General features: G+C 35.8%; 1 protein-coding gene across 1 annotated transcript; it reads right to left on the bottom strand.

Moving 5' to 3' along the window:
* Positions 1-50: 50 nt before the first annotated feature.
* LOC103721812 (membrane protein of ER body-like protein) lies at positions 51-21927 on the bottom strand. Its single transcript, XM_008812158.3, has 9 exons — positions 21729-21927; positions 17581-17730; positions 16342-16914; positions 13013-13159; positions 10001-10150; positions 5889-6062; positions 5168-5419; positions 2633-2694; positions 51-930 (listed from the first exon to the last, which is right to left on the bottom strand). Exons 1-9 carry the CDS (start codon positions 21925-21927, stop codon positions 457-459), a joined length of 2181 nt encoding a protein of 726 aa, XP_008810380.2. The 3' UTR covers positions 51-456.

The following is a 21927-nucleotide window of genomic DNA, read 5'->3' as shown; positions in this document are numbered from 1 at the left end:
AACAACTCGAACCTGTGTGGATCAACATGAAGTACGCCGACAATGCAAAATTGAAATATTATAAGATATTGAAATACCATTCAAACTCTTTCAACAATACAAAATTGCTCTTCAATTATTGCATGAACAACCAGGGCACGACAGCAACGTAGAAGTTTCATTTTGTCCGTTTCCTCAAGACAAAACTGATAGATTCATCATATGTTGGGATCTCATATGCTTAGTTATCATTAAAAATAGCAGTCATCATGTTCCACAATTTTCGATCAACATGACTATCTCATGTTCCAGCTTATTACTGAAATGTTCAGCCACGGTACACAAACTATCAGAAAATACATGCCAGGTGAAAACCACAGCATTTCCTACCATCCACAGTGAAAGATGGGAGTGAACTTATTATCGGATTCGCCAATAAATAGATGACTTCATAAGGTAACATGCTTCTGATTTCATTCAGTAGGATGACCATGCCGGAAATGTTGAGCTTATATCCCTATAAATAATGGAAGGAGGTGCAGAAGCAGATGTATTACTGTCAAACAAACCAAGCTTCTCCAGGAGTCTGCTGATCATCAACCCAACTACATAAGAAAGGCCAGATGCTGACACGCCCAGACCAAGGTATAAAAATAGATATTTGATATATGCCTTCTGAGGCTTAACATGGGCCTTCCCTATGGCCAGTAATGAAATGCATAGGAGACCTGCTGCAGCAACAGCTATGAGCTTGTATTCCTTGTTGTCGCTTTCTTGGAATGAAAAGCCATATGTAAGAGGAGGCAAGATCCCAACTAATAAGTATGATAATATGGCTACAGCAGCATGCATCTTGAAATTTGCTCTTCTCCCAAGAACATCCCAGTAACGACCAGCTGGTTCACCCTTTTGATCAGTAGCTTCATCTTGAGCACTTCTTAGTTCAAAAAGCTGCTAGGCAAAAATCAACATGTAAAAGAGAAATTTTCATGCACTCAGTTTGAAAATGTGTTAGAAAAATATGTTAGACTGAGTTCATAAGCACTGAAAGATGTTCATCTAAGTACTGCCTTTTAAATTTGAGAATCATATTCAGATATTTTAAGAAGACTTTATCCATGGCGATCGGCTGGCTCAAACTCTAGCGGTTGAACTGGAAGAGAATGGAACTAAAGAAGCAACAGTTTTCAATAATCTCATGAAATTTCAATTTGTTCTGTGAATCGACTTAATGCACAAATTTTGCATGCATTCTCTATATATTTCTAATTGGTGACATTCTAATCCTAAATACTTTTACTTCATTTATTTGTCACGTCAGCTTACAACTGTCTTTTATTGGATAACAAGTTTCATCATTTTATGCCATGGATGTGGATTATTCAGGAAGTCAACTTCTTCTCTTTGGAATATAAAATGTCATTTTTACAAAAAACATTTTTTTAGTAGCAAAAAGAGCCGATGTATACATCCATACATATATACATGCATATATATTTTATACACAGATATAGTATTTACATGTGTTTACGTAGAAACCCATAGAAACCTCTACTTAAATAGATTTCATGCGATTGAGAAATCATACGTTGATCCATAAAGTCAACTCCATGGAGATTGGCTGATTGGGTAAAGCTAGCATGTCAGCAGTTGGGACTCTCAGAAGGGTATCAAAGGTAATATTATTTCTTTTATGGTTTTTCTACATGTTCATATATGACAATTCCATAAACATAATCCTAACCATTGCATTGTCCTATCTATCTAGGGTTAGCTTTATGGTCATTTTTATTAATGATTTTTGTTAAAAAATTCTCCAGTAGGGTTCATAATCTCCGTATCGGACCTTGTGCTAGTACCATCTTGGTACATTATCGCTACGCCAAGTATGGGGTCAGTTCGACGTACCGATACTCGGTACGCTCCCCACACCATATACAAGTTTGGTACTAGCACAGTATGGTATGGCCTGATACATACAGGTACAGAATGTTGTTGTCCGATATACCAGTACAATGAACCAGATCACTAGTGTTATTAAAGTTTCTATATATATTTTCTCACGATTTCCAACCATGTTATGCTAGGTCTTCTCCTCCTCTTGTTATATGCTTACATAGACTCAAGCAACTCTTCCAACCATGTTCATACCATCTCAACTAGTTCCATCCCATCCCTAATTGATCCTAATCTAATGCTCTCCATATACATGCTCCATTTATATCCGGCAATTATCAGAAATTCTCTAAAGATTCATTTATCATTGTAGATACGGTTCTGCATGCTTTTTTGGTCTATTTCATAAACCAGTGATTTCCTATTAGCAATATAACCTCGTATTGTGATATAAGAATATTAAACGGATATACAGGGTTCCACTTGAGAGAGTGCTTTGGATAACTGGATCACTGTCTCTAGCAATCACTTGGAGATAAAGAACTTTATCATAGAACGTTGAACAGAAAAAAATATTCTTTAATAGAAAATGATTCTTGCTATATGCTTTTACTATCCATAGAAGTTGACTATTAGTTTAATCAATCTCACCGTGTAAGAGTAAGATTTAAAGAACAAAATTTGAGTTACTGCAAGCACAAGTATTCAATCTTCACACAAAAGATTAAAAAAAGAAATGACTAGAGAAACTACTTACATCATGGACAATTACAAACAATCCGCCAATCAGGTTTGCCAATCCCAAAGCAAAAATTTTCACTGCAAGAAAATGAAAGGATCATATGACCTTCAGCTTTATAGAAAGTAGAGTTAAAAATACAAGCCAAAGGAATAAGGTAAATCATGTGCTTATTTTTCTATAAAGGAGTATATTCCAATCATCTTGATCTTTCACTAAATAGCTAAGACTTCACACAACCATAAGACTGGATATATTGATGTAGAAATATTCAGTTTTATAAAGTGAACACCTAATTCTTTATAATCAAGGTAAAATACTTAGATATGGGAATTGGCCTTCATTCTGAAATACTTTACGATGGGAGTGGTCTTTCTTTCTATTATTATTTTAAAACTTCGATAGCATGGAATATTTAGATAACACTTAACAGTGGTTGATTATGCAAAGATATTGAGAGAGAGAGAGAGAGAAAGAGAGAGAGAGAGAAGGAGATGAAAATCACTCACTATGGTGAAATGAATTTTCTTATAGCAGCAATGAGATGGTACAGAGAGATTGGTAACTTCAATTAATTCCTTTTTTTAAAAAAAAGTTGGTAAATTCATTTTGGTATTATAATGGGGGTGGGGGGGGGGGGTGGGTGTGGAGGGAAACAGGCTTATATTCCAAAGCAATAAGAAAAAGAAAAACAACTTTAGTTACAACAAAAAATGTTGATCCTTCTCTTATTGAAATAAAGTTCATTTATTTATATGAATTAGGTTTTATTTCATAGCCTGGCCTTCTTTTCCAACTCAGCATATGCCTAAGGCCAATCCTCTACTTCTTCCAATAGGCTTGAAGCTTATTTTATTACCAAATGTTACATGAAGTGCAATTAGGCGTCAAGCCCACATTGAAGAAGGGTCTTAGGAAATGATCCAACAGTGGGACAATGATGTGGGGAAGAATTGGGTGCTATATTCAGAAGCTCAAATAGCACGAATGTGCGGGCCAATTTGGGAAGCTTGTAAATCTGGAACTTAATGAACAAGAAAGGCTATTACATATTTATATCACAATATGTGACATTTGGATAAATTAATTATAGACAAATTACCGATTCCCTGTTCTGTGGAAATAAGTTGCTTTGGAAAAATGGAACATATAATAGTGTTTATCCCGGGCGAACAAATCTTTACATGATCCTTTCTAGTGGTCTATGTTATTTCCATTGGCCCGAGCAGGTTAAATGGACCTAAGAGTGAGCAGTTTGGATCCTCAGGGTTGAACTGGATAGGATTGCTGCAAAATGTCAAAACTTTGCTGTTGAGGGTTGCTTAGGGCCAGAAATGAAAATGATTTACTGATTTATATCAAATCTGTTTTGGAGGTTGTCTCATTTTATCCACTGGAAATGTATGGTCAAGGGTTGCAGCCGTTCCACTATCCTGTTTTAAAAATTGTAGGGCATTTTAAAATTATCCACATAGAAGGATGTCCGAAAATCAGTGAGCATGTTTTACTAAATGAACTGGACGTTGTCAGCCATCAACCAAATTGATAACATGAGATTATACCATGATTATAAAAAAGAAGAGATTGAATTTTCTTTGACTGGATGTAACTCAGAGACGAGTAGAACAAATCATCTACCCCTTCAGTGGGCATCTCTCTTTATATAAGACTACTCCCTTCACAGGTTACATGCCAAAGAAACTGCAGGGTTTTTGAACTTGCATGCCAAATGTTAACAAGCGGAATGTGGAAACTCCTTTGTAGATTCATTAGTGGAAATTGGATTTGGAAATGACTGATAACTTCCCTCCTAATAATTCCTGGAACAAATGAGATCAAACTTACATCCTTCTTTTCGCATTGATAAGAAACTTTTCAGGCTAAAGCCTGGAAAGTTATGGCATCAACAACTTAGCTTTGAACAAAAATTAAACTCATGAACCTATTAATTCTGCAAGCTCTATGACTAGCTTATACAAGCTGAAAAATCCTACCTTCAGACTATCCTTAAGTGTTAAGATCTACTAGTGGCTCTTTCTTGCAATAATTTTTGCATCAGAACGAAGGTTGGTGCTGAACTACTGTATTTGAGCAGTATGAGTGGCATGTTTATGAGCAGCAAAGAAGAACATTTGCTCTTTCAAATCTTAGAATAACAAATAAGCTTGACCAAACTTCTATATATTGGGATAAGGTTATCTTTTGTTCGCCGGAATCCTTCCTGTCAATGCCATTTAGCCTTAGTTTCAACTTTTTTGAAACAAAACAACATGATCATGAAAGTACTTTATATTTTCTTATTTTAGTTGATAATCCACAATCAATTTATATGATAAAAAATAATAATTTAATGATAAGTACAAACCAATAAACATATGTCAGAAAAAAGGATTGATATAGCATTCCAAATATGTAATAAATGTTACTCTGCAACAAATTTAAGGTAACTGATAATCACTACTGCTTAGCATTTAGATGACACTGAATGCTCATACAAAATTAAACTAAAAGTGGTTAACTTTCTATTTGTGCAATAAGAATATTGGTACTTACATGTTGAAGCATCAGTTCCTGCTGCAGATGACACAACAGAAAGGCTTGTAATAGATTCAATTAAACCCCCATAGACAATGCTTTTCAGCACATCCCAGTCATTTTTTCTTCGAGCTTCTCCAGTACTTTGCTCAGGCTCATGAATCTCAATCTCAGAATGTGGTAAAACCACAACAGCAGGTACTACCGAATCACAAAAACTTTCATCTCTTAAAGAGATTCCTTTCTCAGCAACTTGAAAAATATCATCTCCTGTATTATCATATGAGAGAATGTAAGCAAAATAACAGACAAGTCGTACCATCCTTTCCTCTGTTCAAAGATGCATGCAAGTGTATTTCAGGAATAGGGAGCAATCAGCATCATGTAGCCAAGATGTTCACAAGATCCCTTCTACCGAATTATATTTTGGGGATCACTAAAAGGAGCTTCTGTTCACAAGACCCCTTCTACTATATTTAAGCATTTGTGTAGTTCTTTACTTGATTATCAATTGCTTAGCCAATCTGATAAATTTGAATAAAATTTAAATTGTTTGTCTTCAATAAGAAGAGTGTTTACAGAATAAGGCACATCTAATAATCCTGGGCTCAAATTCTAGTGGGTAGTGGGTGATATCAAGGACGAGAACTACAGGAAATAGTAGAAGCAGAAAGGAACATGAAAACCTCCACACCTAGCTTAAGTTCACAATTTTATCTCTGAGAATGTGATAACAGACCTCTATCATTATTTAGTATGGCGTTACTAAGCTTCTCGTCATTATTGGTCTGAAAATTGCCATGTAATGTAACTTCAACTACAGGTTGAGCCACAGTGCTTTGCTTGTCTCTCTGAGATTGATCCTCCATTGGTCTGCTACTGCTAACATAAGATTCTTCAGGCAGAGTACTTCCTGTTAATGACATAACACTCATTATTTTCATCACAATGGTACAGTTAGTATCCAAGTGGCATGCTTCGTAAAACATGCAGACAATAGACAAACATAGAACAGTTATATGACATACTTTGAAATGATATGAACATGGAAGGTTACTTGTATATTTAACCAGGAAAATTAAGAAGGCAGAGCTTAAATATCTGAACTTAATATAATGACATCTTTTCATCTTGAAGGCCCTTTAATAATGAAGCCACTGCAACAATAATTATGCAGAAAAATAGGTTTGCTAAAATATAAAGAAACATGATTGCATTTATAAGTTTCAAAACCCAGTAAAAGAATACCAGCTCAGTAGCAATACTTCATAGGATGCTATTCTTGATTTTCAGTTGGATAATTGAAATGCATTCAAAATAAGTGAAATGGTTTAGTTCATAGCGTAGGTTCTTTTGTTTGGCGTCAGAACTGATAAGGGATACAGAAGTTGAATGTTGCAATACTTTCAGAATTATCGAATCCACAAATACATAAAATAACATCGATAAGCTTGTTTAGAGTTTGCCGAGAATCTCATAGAACACCTGTATCACTCCTTGTTGTAACAACCCAGAACCTCACCCAAAAACTAGCTAGAAAGTATTATTTAGGTTCCTTGGCCCTGTATAAGTACTCAAGATTTATCCAATGTATAACCGATGTGGGACTAAAGACACGCTTACATGGGTCCTCACATACTCTCCATGTTTAAGCCCTAATTTTCTCGCCAGGCTAAGGGTCCAAATTCAGTCAAATTCTATCACAAACACCACGATTAACCCGTGGTCAACTGCCATGGGCCCGTACTGCAGTATCCCCCAGCCAACAAAGGCCATGAACCGGATATGTTTTAATACCATTTATAACAACCTAGGACCTTGCCCAAAAAAAACTAGCCAGAAGGTATTATTTAGATTCCTTGGCCCTATATAAATATCCAAGATTTATCTAGTACGTAACTGATGTGGGATTAAGCACACACCCATACGGGTTCTCACACTTGTAACAATGGTTTGTCCCCCCCCCCCCCCCCCCAACGCATACGCTCCCCGATATAGTCGCAACAAGATTTTGCTTGTCGTTCTAGGATGGATCCATCAATTGTTCTTTATGGATAATATAAGGCTCTTCAAACAAGGAACCTATCAATATTTGATATGACAGATCAATATATTTCCTCATAACAACTATAACCATGATTTGCAATTTTGCAAAGTCATTAAATTTCTGCCAACTATATGTATGCTCTTCAAAGCTACAAATTCCCTATTCGTTCTTCGCATATTATCGAAGATTCTACAGGCAATTGAACTCCTAAATATTCATATAACTATATGATTAATTTTCAAATTACAATCAAACATGCTGTGACTTGATTGGCTAATCACCATGATCAAACAAATGCACCAAGCCTTGAAAGCCATTACAGTTTTAAAAAGTACTAGATATAACTCAACATATTGAAAAATGGCAAAAAAAAAAAAAAAAAAAAAAATAGGGAAAGCTAGAAACATGGGTAAGCTAAATGATGCAAGCGAGATTATACTATCAATAAGACAACAATTGTTTTAAGAAGTTCTACACTGCCTCAAGATCATATAACAAGTTAACAACAAGATAGAATTCTAAGATGGCTTTGCTTTTTCTTATGTTATGTATTCGAACAAAAAGTGCATATCACATAAAATAAAATTTAGGTGATACTCCGAAAATGCTGCTTATTTCTTTCTTTGAAAAATTCATCTTCCTTGTCTCTTTAGATTCTTCATACCTTATCACAATCAAGAGAACAAAAGCAGCACGTGAAAATCAGCTCTGGGGGCACTCTCCTGTGCAGAAAACAGCTTCCGTTGCATCTTTTGCATTAAAAACCTTTTTTCACTATAAGAAAGGTTAATCTTTTTTCTTCCCATTTCAGTTTTAGAAGTCTCGCTTCTTTAGTCTTCTTATTAGTCCATAAACATTTTAATAATTTGGCTGTAGTTTAAGTCTTTTCTTTCTTCTCCAATAACAAGACAAATTAAATTTTATTCCTTCGGATGGTATAAGGAATAGTAGGTTTTATATGATACACATTCAAAACTCTCGAAAGTCACATGAAACGTTTCAAACAATTTTCGACTATCAAAATTTCTAGAAGAGGAACTTCTTTGCAGAACATCAACCTGCTTCTTATACTAACAAGTAACACCTGTCCTATCCATGCACCATCTAATCCAGTATTGATCCCTCTAAACTTTGCCAATGACCAAGGCTTTTTCCAAAACCCTAAAAATGGTTTCTTTTCCATCTTTTCTTTGTGCACATGAATATCTACTTTGTCCATCATGATAAAAATAAAATTTTGGGGAAGTTGATTCATACCTTCATTAGTTAACAACAGCAATGAAAAGATACTGGCTTTGATAAATTTAGTTGCATGTTCTTTCCTGCCTTTTGCTTAGTTCATATGGCTCTCTTTGAGGACCATAAGCTGCACAATTTACCCATTTGAAAGAGTAGAAGACAACCCATAATAAGAACTGAAATAACAAAATTACTTTTAGATTTCAAAAAGCTCTTGCGCTGGAATTGATGGAAAGAGCACATTTTTTCCTTTGATTGAATTGTCAAAAAATAGTCTTTCTAGAAGCAAATGGGCTTCCTGCATCAACACGGTGTTTTTTTTCTAAAAATTTGATCCATGGAACAGTCTAAATTGTCCAGTTACTCGGTATTTATCTTGGTATTGGATAAGTTTAATTTGTAGGATATTTAGAACATATTGTGCCTCCGAGCCAATCATTATTCCAGTCTGCATCATCATGCCTCTTCAAGCTCTTGAAAATTATTTTGGATATAAAAACAAAGGATGTTTAGAAATAATTTCATGGTCAGATTTCTTATTTATGTTTAGACTACATGTTGATCAAAACTGCAAGAAAGGCCAATTGTGCCATCACAATTAGTTGAAAAAGTTGATCACTCCCATCAATTCCGGATGCTCCCTTGCCATTAAACAGTAAGAAAAGAATTATGCACTTCCTTTGAAAGCTAGGCAACTAATCATTCCATGCCTAATTTCCTTCATATCTTCAACCACTCATACTCTGATATTAATTCCATTTTCTAAAATATCTTGGAGTTTGTGCCCCAATCCTGGTAATCCTATTCTAGACAGCTTTAGTACAGTATTATCTTTGATATGCTGAAAGAAATATTTAACCAAGGTTTGTCACATCAGTCGGTACTATACTATACCGGTACCGAACCGGTATGCAGTCTCATACCATACCGACACTTGGTACACCTTGTTGTCTCATACCATATCGCATACTGATACTGTAATAGGATGGTACCGGTATGAGGTCCCGTACCAAGATGGAAAACCTTAATTTAACTCTTATTAGTGAAGGTAATAATATGACTTCATATAACAGATGAGGAAAAAAAAGATACTTCTCTTGCAGTACATATATAAGTATGAATATCACAGAATTTCCTTCAATACATGAATGTTTGATGCTCTAATTCACTACTTGTACAATTGGCGGGATTTGTAGATATAAAAGATAGCAAAGATAACAAGCTTGAATCTAGAGACGAACTTGCATATTTATGCATCTGAAAATAAAGATTAGTGGTATGGTTAAGAATATAATGGCCTTAGCCAACAATACAAGTTTGTTTAATGCAGTAACTACAGGAATTTGAAACGCTAAATTGCAATAACTTTATAAGTAAAAAGGCAAATAAGTATATTAGATGCCATATTATGGCTTTAGCCAATAATACAGGTTTGTTTAATGTAGCAACTACAGGAATTGGAAATGCTAAATTTGCAATAACTTTATAACTAAAAAAGAAAATAAGTTTATTAGATGCCATATTATGTTATTCTGATATAGTTATCTCGAGCATCTCGTACAAACCTGCATCATTCTTCTGAGCAATGATCTGACACTCAGCAGGCTTCATAAAGCCCGACATAGACATAGTCTGATAGCTTTGATTCTCTTTATGGACTGAATCACTCATTCCTTCTCCACTCATGATATTAGAATCACCAGGCTTTGGAGTTTCTGACATCAATATAGCAGCATTGCTGATCCTTTATCAGTAAAGTAGGTATTATGTATAACAACATGCTAGGTTCTTCCTCATTTTCATTTTAACTAATTACAGAAAATCAGAACATTACTAGGACATATTTGATGAATTTCATATGCTTTATGCTTTGAATACAAAATTTAAAAATATATGGCATTTTGTTGAATGATATAGACTGAAATACCCATTAAAAATGTAACCAAGAAATGTCAGAGGATTGTTTCATATAAAGTTTTCTATGCAGTTACAAACAAGTCTCTGAAACTACAAGTGGAAATGTCATAATCACAGAGTTTATAAGATAATGACCAATCCTAGTTTACAATCTCAAACTGAGAAGCAAGTGTTAGAGCAGTTGCAAAGGTGAAGTTATATAATAGTAAGAGAGCAATGGTATGATCTACATCAAGGCTTCAAATATCGCTATCAGACCTGATATGTATCAGTTCTTTTTTTTTTTTGTTTTTTCCAGAACAGCAATGGTACAAAGTACCGACAAATGGTATGAAACTACATCCTGTATCGACACTCTGCGTGTGCATACCAAAATCCTATTGGAATGGTGTGGTACCAATTGTACTATCCCATTTCGGAGCTATTTGAAATGTTCATATATATAATTGCAATAGACCACAATTCCTTGCATATAAATATGTCTATCATGGTTTATTGTAATGGTTTTGATACCCGTATAATTGCCATTCTGGTATAGTGTCGATATGGGTCGGTTCGTAGTATAGACACTTGGTACGCCACTGCACCAAGTATTGGTTCACTACCAGTATAGTATGGTACACCCAATAGGGGGTGGTACACTTTTCTATGGCAAACCATGTCTATGTAGTACATGACTACAAACAATGTATGTACATATTAATTCTACATAGGACCTTGCAAATAACATTTTCTCCAATAACATAGTTGATTAAATATAGAGAGGTCCCCTAGTAATTATAGATGTAACCAAGTTCATAAATTTTTGTGATATGAAAGATAATGGTCATTCTCATGGTGCTTTGTCCTTTTTTTAAAATACTAAAATGGCTAGCATTTAACAGTTTTTTAGTCGTGGTAGTAAAGTGGAGATGCTATGGTAAAATAAGAGAGTAGGTGCTGAAGTCAAGCAATTTTTTGAGCAATATGAGCCATCAGTTGATACCCAACCACAATACTCAAAGTGGGAGAATATATTTTGCCCATTGCTCTTAGAAGAAATGAGAACCTCTGAAATGATACAAATCTTTTTGGTGGAAAGTTGACAAGTGGGATCCTAAGAACAATCAACACAGCTAATGTCTTAAAGCTTCGGCATGGAAGCATAAGTGAGGAAATGATTACTAATATTGATGTATCGTATTGCATGGTTTTCCACATCACAATATAGTTAATAAGGAGCAGGACTTCATATATTAACTGTTAAGGCCTAATATACATTGTTGACCCCTTTCTTAACAGCTTACGCTTTTAGGAACTATTGGTTAGCTAACATGGTACTAGAGGCATATTCATGGATTTTACCTGTTTATTTTGTTGAGGCTTTTCTTCTCTTGATTTGTTCCCTCTTGAGTCTTTTCTTCTCTTGATTTGTTCCCAGTCGAGTCATTATTGCCTCGTTCTTATCTTGGTTCCAGGCCGAATGCAAGGGGGGATGTTAAAGGCTAATATACATTGTTGACCCTTCCAAACTGCTTAAGCTTTTGATTTCTAGTGGTTAGTTAATAGAAAAGTCATACTATATTCTGTTATCAACAAGTACTAAGCTGACCCTCGTTTTATTCATTTTGTTTGGCTCATCTTTCTTTCTTAACAACATGACAGTCAAGTGACGGCAAGATAATATATCAATGTCCATCTGAAAAGCAACTAAACAAACACTGATAAAGTTAACATGTAAGATCAAATAACAAGATGATGGAGACTATAAGTGGGAACAGGAAATAAATATTAGAAATCTTAAGGCAGGTCTGAGCTCCCCAATTGTTATTCATCCAAATAACAAATCAATTTTCATTCACATCCAAGAACTCAAGTGACAGTGCTAGTGCTAGCAGGGATCCCAGTGCTAGTGGGCATGCAAGCCAGTGGCTGGCAGATCATGACATGTTGTGTCATGCCAAAAAAAAAAAAAGAAAAAAAAAAGGAAAAAGAACAAAGGGATATTTTGGCTCAATACCAAAAAGTACCAAGTCACATATATCTGTGCAAACCAGCAATGTTGATACCTTGAGAAATGTGACACACAGGCACAGGGGCACTGGCCCGGCTGCGCACAGACAGCACTTGAATCCTTGGCTGAGAAGCACCCACCATCTCACTAGGTAGATAAAATCAACATCATTTAACCATGTGCTAGTATATCACAACATTATCAAATATCATAGAAAAAGGTTTTGTAGATTGGATAAAAGCAATTTCAGCATAGAGCTCTAATCTTGCAGGCATTGACATCATTTTATAGTTAGTCAACAGTATATTTCAGAACAATGAAACCACTTGATAATCCAAAAAACACAACGAGCAGGCCTAGCATTACAAGTGCCACAAATTCACAACTGTACACCATGCAAGTCTCCTAGTATATGAGAACAAACTTACCCAAATTGTTTATCTCATCCATCTTAGTTTACATGTTAATGGCAAAAAATCCTTCAATTGATAATCATTTGATCAGTACGCCATACTAGGAAAGAATTTTTAACAAAAAAAAGGAGCTATTCTGTTATCATGCACGTCTAAATTACAAGCATTAACAGCAGAATAACAGACTGTTATAAGATACTCCATGTGAATGCTCCTTGCACTGTGAGCATTACAAATGTCAAGCAGAAACTTACCCAGTTCACTTTCTTTTCTTTTGCTTGTCCCTGACTTAAAAATAGACGAAATCCAATTCATGCTTTTCTCGGGCATCTGTTGTGAACTTTGCAGACCCTGGTTTTCCTCTCCTTTCGCGAAAATCCGAAATATATTAAAACCACCCTCTGCTCACAATATAAAGTACAATCATGATATTTACCTTGGGAAGATTCTCATAATGGGACTCACCTACCTATGCATTTCAAAATCAAATTTGATAGTATGAGTAACTTTAGTTCTTGAAATATCAATTGATTAAGCCCTTTAACTTACTAAGGAAAATATTTCCCACAACAGATGCAAAAAATGAAAAACTATAGAAATTCTTGAACATACAAAGAATAAAGCAGGTCCTTCCTTTAAAACATCTCTTTTATAGCATGTGGTGATAAGCATGCTGTTTTCAGTCATCATATAGTTCTTCGTGTGCTGTACATAGATATAATAATCTAGTAAGTAAAACCAGTGATATAAGTTACTTAAGATTATATTATAAGTAATTCAAATTTCATGGTTGTTTCATGTGATGCAATTAATTCTCATGTGATCAGCATTCCTGAAAGGCGCTGGATGTGGTGAAGGCACTACAGGTGAAGCCCAGCCACACTCAGTCATGATCCACTCCACTAACCCAATCCCTCCTTCCTTCCTGCTCTCATGTACACCCTATACCTTTCACTTGCTAGTTTTGCGCACTGACTCACATTTTGATCTCCAGTCTAGGAAGTAATAAGTATTGTTGGGTTAAATTCATCTTGACAGCTTATAGAGGATAGGCACCCCAAAATCTGATTATAAATAGAGCAGCTGTTTGAAGAGGTGAATACGCACAAGATAGGAGGGTTTACAAACAAAGTTTTAGGGCCTGGTGATTTTGAAGAGAAGTGCTATAGCAGATCCGGGGACTGAATGAAAGCAGGGTTTTGGGGTGTTTATCATGCTACCTTTAGGCTTTTTGTTGAATCACACATTACACATAGCTTCCTATACTTTGAATCTCTTTCTGAATTAATCGAAAAGAGTAAATGTCGTGCCCCATAGACAGATAATTTCCCTAAACCACTTAAGATTTGTTGTGATTTGCCTAGTTTGTTGTCTCTTTTTTTATTTATTATTATATACTGATGTTCCTTTGGTTATAACAGGGAGGGTCCACCTCACTTGACATCATTAGCAGGGCCTAAGGACATCACTGAGTCTCTTACTATTCACTCACAATGACCTAGAGACGAATTTCTCCAAACTAATGATAAGTTATAATGAAGTTCTTCTTGAACTTTCATCAAACCATTCTTCAAGGAACTGTCTCCACTCAATAAAAATCATGCTTTTTTGGAATATTTAGCAAATTTACAAGTAACTTATGACATTTTTGAATATTTCACAAAAATAATCAAAAAAAATTTCAGTTCATGTCAAAATATATCAAATGTTATCATGATTTTAATATTATTTTACAATTTATTCTGTTTATTTTTTCCATGGAGAAATCCAATTAAAGTTACTAGATATAAATAAATCATAAAAGGCATAGGAGGAATAGAAGGACTAGAGAAAGAAAAGTGACAGACAGAAATTTGAGGCCCATCTATCTTCTCAAATTGTTAGAGAAACCAGTATGAGGTGGTTAAATAATCAAAATACTCTTAGTTGGTTGGCCACTGGTGACCACATGTACATGGGAACTTGGCTTTGATATAAATCATTTATAGCCCATATGTGGAGAAATTGGTTGGAGTTCTTGAAGATATACTGCTGCAAGGACCTGATTAATCCAATGTAGCAACTTTCCCTTTATTTTCCTTTTCTTTGTCTTCCTCTCTCCTTTTTTTATATTTTTGATCCTAGTTTATCCCATAAAGGAATTCTTGCTCAATAAGGGTGAAGAAAGTCAAACCAAAACAGCTGGGAGAAGGCTTGACAGTTATGGTTACAGTTTTATCCCATAAAGGGATCTTACGACAAGTATTCTTCTTCTTCTAATAGAGTTGCCATTCCTGACCCAAACTGTACTAGGGAGTAGGGAGCTCAATACTCCATTGATCTTTCTGCTACTTGCTGCTTGTGAAACACTGACCCAAGCGCATATAGACAGTTTTCAGAAAACTTTTAAATATTCTAAATACCAAATGTCAATACAAGAACATGAAGCATCTTATTGTGCAGGTTCCTTATTTCCTTTCTGAGCGCATTAACCTATTTAAGGTTTCTCCTCAAGCTCAACAAAATTTATTTTGAAATATAAAAGAGGCATAATTGAAGTTAAGTCTTTGAGTGCAGATGAATTATGTGGATCATAATGTTTGAATTGTGTTCAAGAATTGTAAGTGTCAAAGATAAACTGTTTCAACTTGTTAAACCTTCCATAACCTCAAAATATTTTGTACTATTAGTTTGCCAATAACATTGCTTACCAATTCTAAAGCCATTTCTCTGGCTTGTTTGATATTTAGTATGATAATTTCATTTATATTACTCAAAGATTTTGGATATACTAGACTCCATCAGTCCAAAAATATCTTAGTTATTGTTTTATCATTGATATTTTTAACCTAAATTAAATAATATATATATATATATATATATGAGGTGAAGCAAGAAAATGATCTCATTCCTATATAGGAATCTTATTGACATGATTTCAGGTAGGAAGTATCATCAAAACAGTTATATAGGCAAAGTGAACACATAAGTTACACCGTTTTGCTAAAAAAGATAAATAAAGACAAAACTCTTGTAATTGAGAATAAAGATATAGAAACATAACATCAGAAAAAGAAGCGTTTGAATAAAATAGTCCTGGAAAGATGTATCATATTCAAAAGAAAGAAAGAAAACATAGGCACCCAAAATACATAAGATAATGCAGAGAAGACTACTAGTACTGAGCACAATCAAACTTGGTCTCAAATCCCAATGGGACATCCTGCGGGACACCAAAATGGGGCATCCTCCTGAGTGCTGGGATAGGATCATCCCGCCATTGTCCCAACATCCCGATTGGCACGTCTTGAGACATCCACTCTCCCATATGTCGGGATGGGGTGGGAAGGCGGCACGTCCCATTCCATGAGCAAACCAGGACAGTCCCGTCCCACTAGATCTCAAATTATGCAATCAAAGATTAAAAAAAAACAACTAAATACCTTGCCCAACACTACCCATGTTGTGCAATACCCAACCAACATTTTGAGTGAGACCATTAAAGAAACTATGGAAATGTGGAGTCTTTAATCTATGCATGCATGAGGATGCAGAGAAGACCTGCTATGACACATAAGTGATGATGAAGATAACAAGGTCAAACCTGTTGGAATGAAAAAGCTGAAGCATGATAAACATCTGAATACATCAGGTTCCCTATCACCTGGATCTGTCATTTCAGCTGCAACATGTCTGGAGTCCACATCATGCTGTATTTCATGAACTTTCTTTGCTGGTGCATCAGATTCAGTGTCTTTAGCCATCCTTTCTGACCTTTTCCTTTTACGTAAAATCACCCTTCTAGTTATACACGAGTGACAATTAGGACAGAACAAATCATGAGTATCTTGTTCTTCCAATACTCTCTCAAGATCAATGCCTGATACTTTTAGTTCACTTTTCTTTACTATTTTAATCTCTTTGTATCTGTCAATTTCCTGTTGACTTTGTGTTATTTTATTTTCATTGTATCCTTCAGAATAATGCTGTGATTTTGATCCATTTTCCGCCTTCATATCCTTTAAAATATTATTTGCATTTTGAACAGGAATATCCTCTTGGCCATCAAATTCTTTGGTTCTAAAATCTACTTTTCCATTTGCTATGTCCTTCTCCGCAGCAAATTCGTCCTCAGTGTACAATTTCATCAGAGCTGTCTCAGCAGTGGCTTCAACACCTGCAGCCACACAGCATATTTACATTTGTTAACTTGCACCTGAAATAACCGGTAAAGTAGTTTACTCTTTAAGCTAAATGTGGATATAGAAAGACAATATTAAGAAAAATATTGATGAATAATCTCTTTATACTAATATACATATGTGTTTGTGTCCGATATGTCTCTAATACCAATATTTGTCAAATGCAGCTAGGATTTGTGTTGGGGTACTTCCCGGATAGTTCCAAGATGAGCGGAAAAACCTTTTTTTTTTCTCCTTCCACATGCATGTTGATCATTTAATGATTGACATGATGGATGCTTAATTTTAGTGTCTGTGATGTTGATTTTATTTTGTGTTACACTGATGATTAAGTTTGCGGATGTTGATATTATTGGATATAGTATCGACTATGCTATGAGATAACTTTTATGCTTTGTGGATGTTTTATTGCACTTATGTAAAAATATCTGTTAATTATTGTCAAATCCTAGCTGCAATATCCTGACTTTTTAAGATATGCCATATTGGAGTAGCCATATCATGTAATATCAGCATCCTATATCTGTGTCTTCACTTCATTGTTTCAAAGTCAAAACACGTAGAAACAAGTATATACAGCCACATGCTTAATCATATTTTTTTGTCCAATACGTTCAGTCCTCAGAAATCTAATAACTAACCTTTAATTGGTGACTCAAAAAGTGATTTAACCTGAAATAATGGTTTGATATCAATCATCACTTGGCAATAGACTTCATGATTCTGAATATGAAGTCTGCTGTGACCATTCGATTGGTAGGTCCAAGTGCAGTGCCGACACTTCCACACCCCTTCAGACATAGAAATATAAAAGTAACTGTATATTCACTGTGCAACAGAATACAATAATCGGACCACATATCTTTAATTTTTTAAAATAAAGTTTTCATGCTAAATGATGCCTACAGTAAATCATCCCTTGTGAAGCCAACTTTCTGAATTGTTCAAATAAATACATGAAAAACTATTTAATTAATAAGACTTCTAGCACAATACACTGCTAACTCATACAGATACTGCTAGGTATCTAACTTTTAAGTAAGGATATTCCAAAATATATATATTGATACAACATGTAATTTGAAGTATCTGCGCTTCCTAAACTTGAAGTGAAACTGTTGAAATCATCAGAAGCACCAAAACTCTACATGGGAGACCAAAACTGAAACCGAGTTTTAAAGTTTGAGTGTGAACAAAAGCTGGTTATTCAAAATACACCATTCTCAAGTTGTTGGCTTGGAGTAGTATTGCATGCTTTTGTCTTAATTTTTCTCTTAGATTTTCCTCTCATTAAAAGGGGTCCTATTTCTGATGCTTGCCAGCATAATAACGCAGCAGTTTATGCATTTCTTCCACTTGATAGAAGGTTGTGTTACTAATTACTCGAGGTTTCTCTTAGTTGAGTTATCCAAAGTTTTTATTTATGAAGCTAGAAATTTTGAGACCATAGGTTGAGTTGCAATGCAACATGCTGGCATGACATGACATGATTCACTTGTAGGTGACAATGCTGCATAATACATGTATAAAGAATAATATGTGAGGATTATACTTAGAAAATGCATGCATATGGTAGAATAAAAACATCTGACTCAGTAAGTCAACTACGAAAAGATTTCCTGGCAGAAATTAAGTATTAGGAACATGCTTGATAGACAGAATATTGGGAAGTAGGAGTTCGGAGATTAAACTTCCAGACTAATTGACAATCACTCTCAATATGCTTCTTCCACTTCTGAAAAGAAAGATTATTAGCAACATAAATTCACACTTTGATGGTCATTATATAGGGTAAATATGAGACAATTTAGACCCATATTAGAGAGAAACTGGAGAAGTCAATCAAAGGTACTAAGTTGATGAACTAGGTGGAGAAATGACATCTTATTCATGCTGAAAGGTAAGTAGTAGTGCAGAGAGCCAAGATCCTTTCAGGGCTTATATGGGCAAAAGCAAGGCAGCAGATTTTGGTTGGGGCCATGGGTGACAGTGCTAACGTTTTTGGCTGGGGCTATAGTGGATAAAGGTGAGAAAGAAGAGGCTGGTATTAGGGTTAGGTTGCACTCGGGCAAGCTGGCCATGAGAGGGATGGGGGCTGAGTGGTGTCGGAGGCAGGCTTACAGTATGCAGAGGTGTCTCAAGTCAACTGATGCCACAGCATGTTGAGATAGACATGGAAGCAAATGAGGAAGAGAAAAGGAGAGAGGGCAAGGAAAAGAGGCACAGGAGTTGGAGGGAATGGAGAAGAAGAATGATAAGAGCACACTTCGGACCGTCCTGGAAACAGGTAGAGAATGAGGAACTTGACCCTAACCGCGACCTGCCGGTAGAACCAAAGTTATCAAAAGAAGCGTGACCCTAACCGCGACCTGCCGGTAGAACCAACACTATCAAGTTCTAATCCAAGAACAAAGGTGAAGCTCTCACATAAGAGAAACCCTCAAATTTCATTCATGCGTTCTCCCCCTCTCAAGTACAATCAGGTGCTATTTTAAGGCTGAAATGGCTTCAAAGAGAAGCAACTCCTAGGAAATTACATAGCACTACTTGTCATGCATTTTCCAAGGCTGCATTTACCAAGGCTTGGAAAAGATGCATGTTACACCTACTCCTAGAAAAGTAACCAGAACTTAGGAAAAAGATTCCAAAGTAATTATAGTGACTTTGGGAACTACAAGAAAGTCTGAATGTGACTTGGGGAATACAAAACATCATCTGAAATATCACCCCAAAAGTATGCACGAAAATCCAAATATAATAGGAAAGTTGGCCTTCCCATGAATGCTTCTTGTCATGTGATTTGGACTTTCCAAAGTGTTGTCTTCAGGTTGGACTCAAAGCATCTTCACCCAATTGTATGAAAGTGACCCAATTAGGTGCAGCCTCTATCTCACGTTGGTCTTCTTTTCCTTTGATTTTTATGATCAGGCTTTCCAAAGCTTGTTTCATCCTCTTAGTCTTGGCCCTAGTCATAGGACCTTCAATTCCATGCAAAGGATCTTTAGATGGGCTGGTTGCGTCTCTATCATTGGTTGCGTCTCTATCAACCATAGACAGTAAACAGTATACAGTAAGATATATATGCAGAGACTGGTGATACTGCCACAGCTAGTTTTGTTGTTTCCACATCAATAAAACACATATATGTTTGATGCTTCTGTTCTAAAATCATTTTCAGTCTAAGATGATTTCATCCATAAAAACAGAAGATCTGCATATATCATTGCACAACATTCTGTTACAAACACATACTTGCTTCTTCAATTCCCTAGTTTTCCATGATCAAGAAGTGCCAGGCAGATTGATGACAATTGACGAGGTTTTTTTTTTTTAAAAAAAATACAGTTTACAAAATGGAAAAAAGACATAGTGCACAGGCCAAAGATTTATGCATCAATGCCAGTACCAATGCTAGTCACCTGGCATGCCCCATGACATGCCAAACGTGTGTGCCATTTCTGTGCCAAAACAAAAGGAAAAGAAAAAGAACTTCCAAAATTAGGTGATGTACTAAACATGCCAAGTGACTAGCATTAAAAGAAATATCAGCAATAGATTTAACAAACATTTAATTAAAATATAAAAAAAAAAGAACTTCAAAAAAAAAGATTTAATGGGTGATGTACTAAAACATATCAGCAATTCCATACTGCAGGGGAATCTAAGGGGTGTGGTAAAGAGGGTGATCATTCAAAGAAAATCAGGAAATTTTCCAAACAGATCATTAGTCTAATTCAATCCCAATTAAGAGATAGAATCTCATTACCCTCAACAGAAATGCTGCAGAATTCTTACTTATTGCTGCATCAAGCATAAGTTATCAAAGTATCCCGACAAACATACGGATAACTGAATAACATGAGAAAAGAAAAGGAAGGAAAAATACCAAGAAATGTCCTTGATAAGCCCGCAACATCTTCCCACTCAGAAATTTATCCCATATTAGTAAGAATGATATGAACATAGATGTGCAACTAGAAGGCTCTCAAGTGCTAGAATCAGTGACGATTGTAGATGAAACATTCCAGTCGTTGTTGTTGAAACAGCAAGTAAATGCATTAAACAAATAAAAAGCAGACTTGGTCCAAAACTTAGCAGAAAACCAAGAAATAACTTGCCATCCTGCCATAAGTTGACATCCAGAAAACCAATGCGAATTAACCGTATTTCGAACGCAAAGATTGAACTCCCACCCACCAAACTGATGGCAATATGACGCAGTGTGTGGATGCCCCAAAACCTGCACCTAACCGTGGCTGCAGCAACCAAAGCTCCAAGCAAATGAAATTGTATGTCCAACAAAAACTCATAGTGGCATGGATGACACCATACACCTACCAAGATCCCTTGTATTCTAAAACTCCAGAGTCCGGAATTTCCCCCTAATGATCCATCCCTAACTCAAAGAAGTTAAGGGAAAGATGATGCCATGAGACAATATCACATCCATATATGAAAAGAGGAGAACAACAACCCAATCGCCACAACAAATTAGACCTCAACTATGGTGAAAAAAATGAATTTTTTCGCAGAGTGTTCGCACTTCGGAGTAGTTTTGTCTATGTAGATGAGTGTTTACCAAATAAAATCTTTTGTTTTAATTAAAAAAAATTAAAGAATAATTTGGGTACGAAGGAGGAGGAAAAGACACGGTAACGAACGAAATTTCCGCCGGGCCCGCCGCAAGAATTCCACGCATTTATGGGTATTATGGTCATTTCACATATCCTTTAATCGGAACTGAGAAATTTCAGGAGAAAGGGGCCCAAAAAAACTAGAACTGCTTTACCTTGTCCTTTGTCGTAGTGTACGCTTCTTCGTTCTCCCTGTCCGCCAACTTGCACCACCTCTCTCTTTTCCTCGTCGCCGTCGTTCTCCCTTGCGTTTGTATCCCTCCTCCTCCGTTGCCTTATTTCAAGGGCACCACTCCCCTCCTCCTCCTCCTCCTCCTCCAAAGCCGCCTCCTCCCACTTCCTCTCTCTCTCCAT

Source organism: Phoenix dactylifera, chromosome 17 (genome assembly GCF_009389715.1).
Source record: "Phoenix dactylifera cultivar Barhee BC4 chromosome 17, palm_55x_up_171113_PBpolish2nd_filt_p, whole genome shotgun sequence".
NCBI lineage: Eukaryota > Viridiplantae > Streptophyta > Magnoliopsida > Arecales > Arecaceae > Phoenix > Phoenix dactylifera.
Note: the sequence above shows the minus strand (reverse complement) of the source record. Positions and strands in the feature narration are given on the sequence as shown.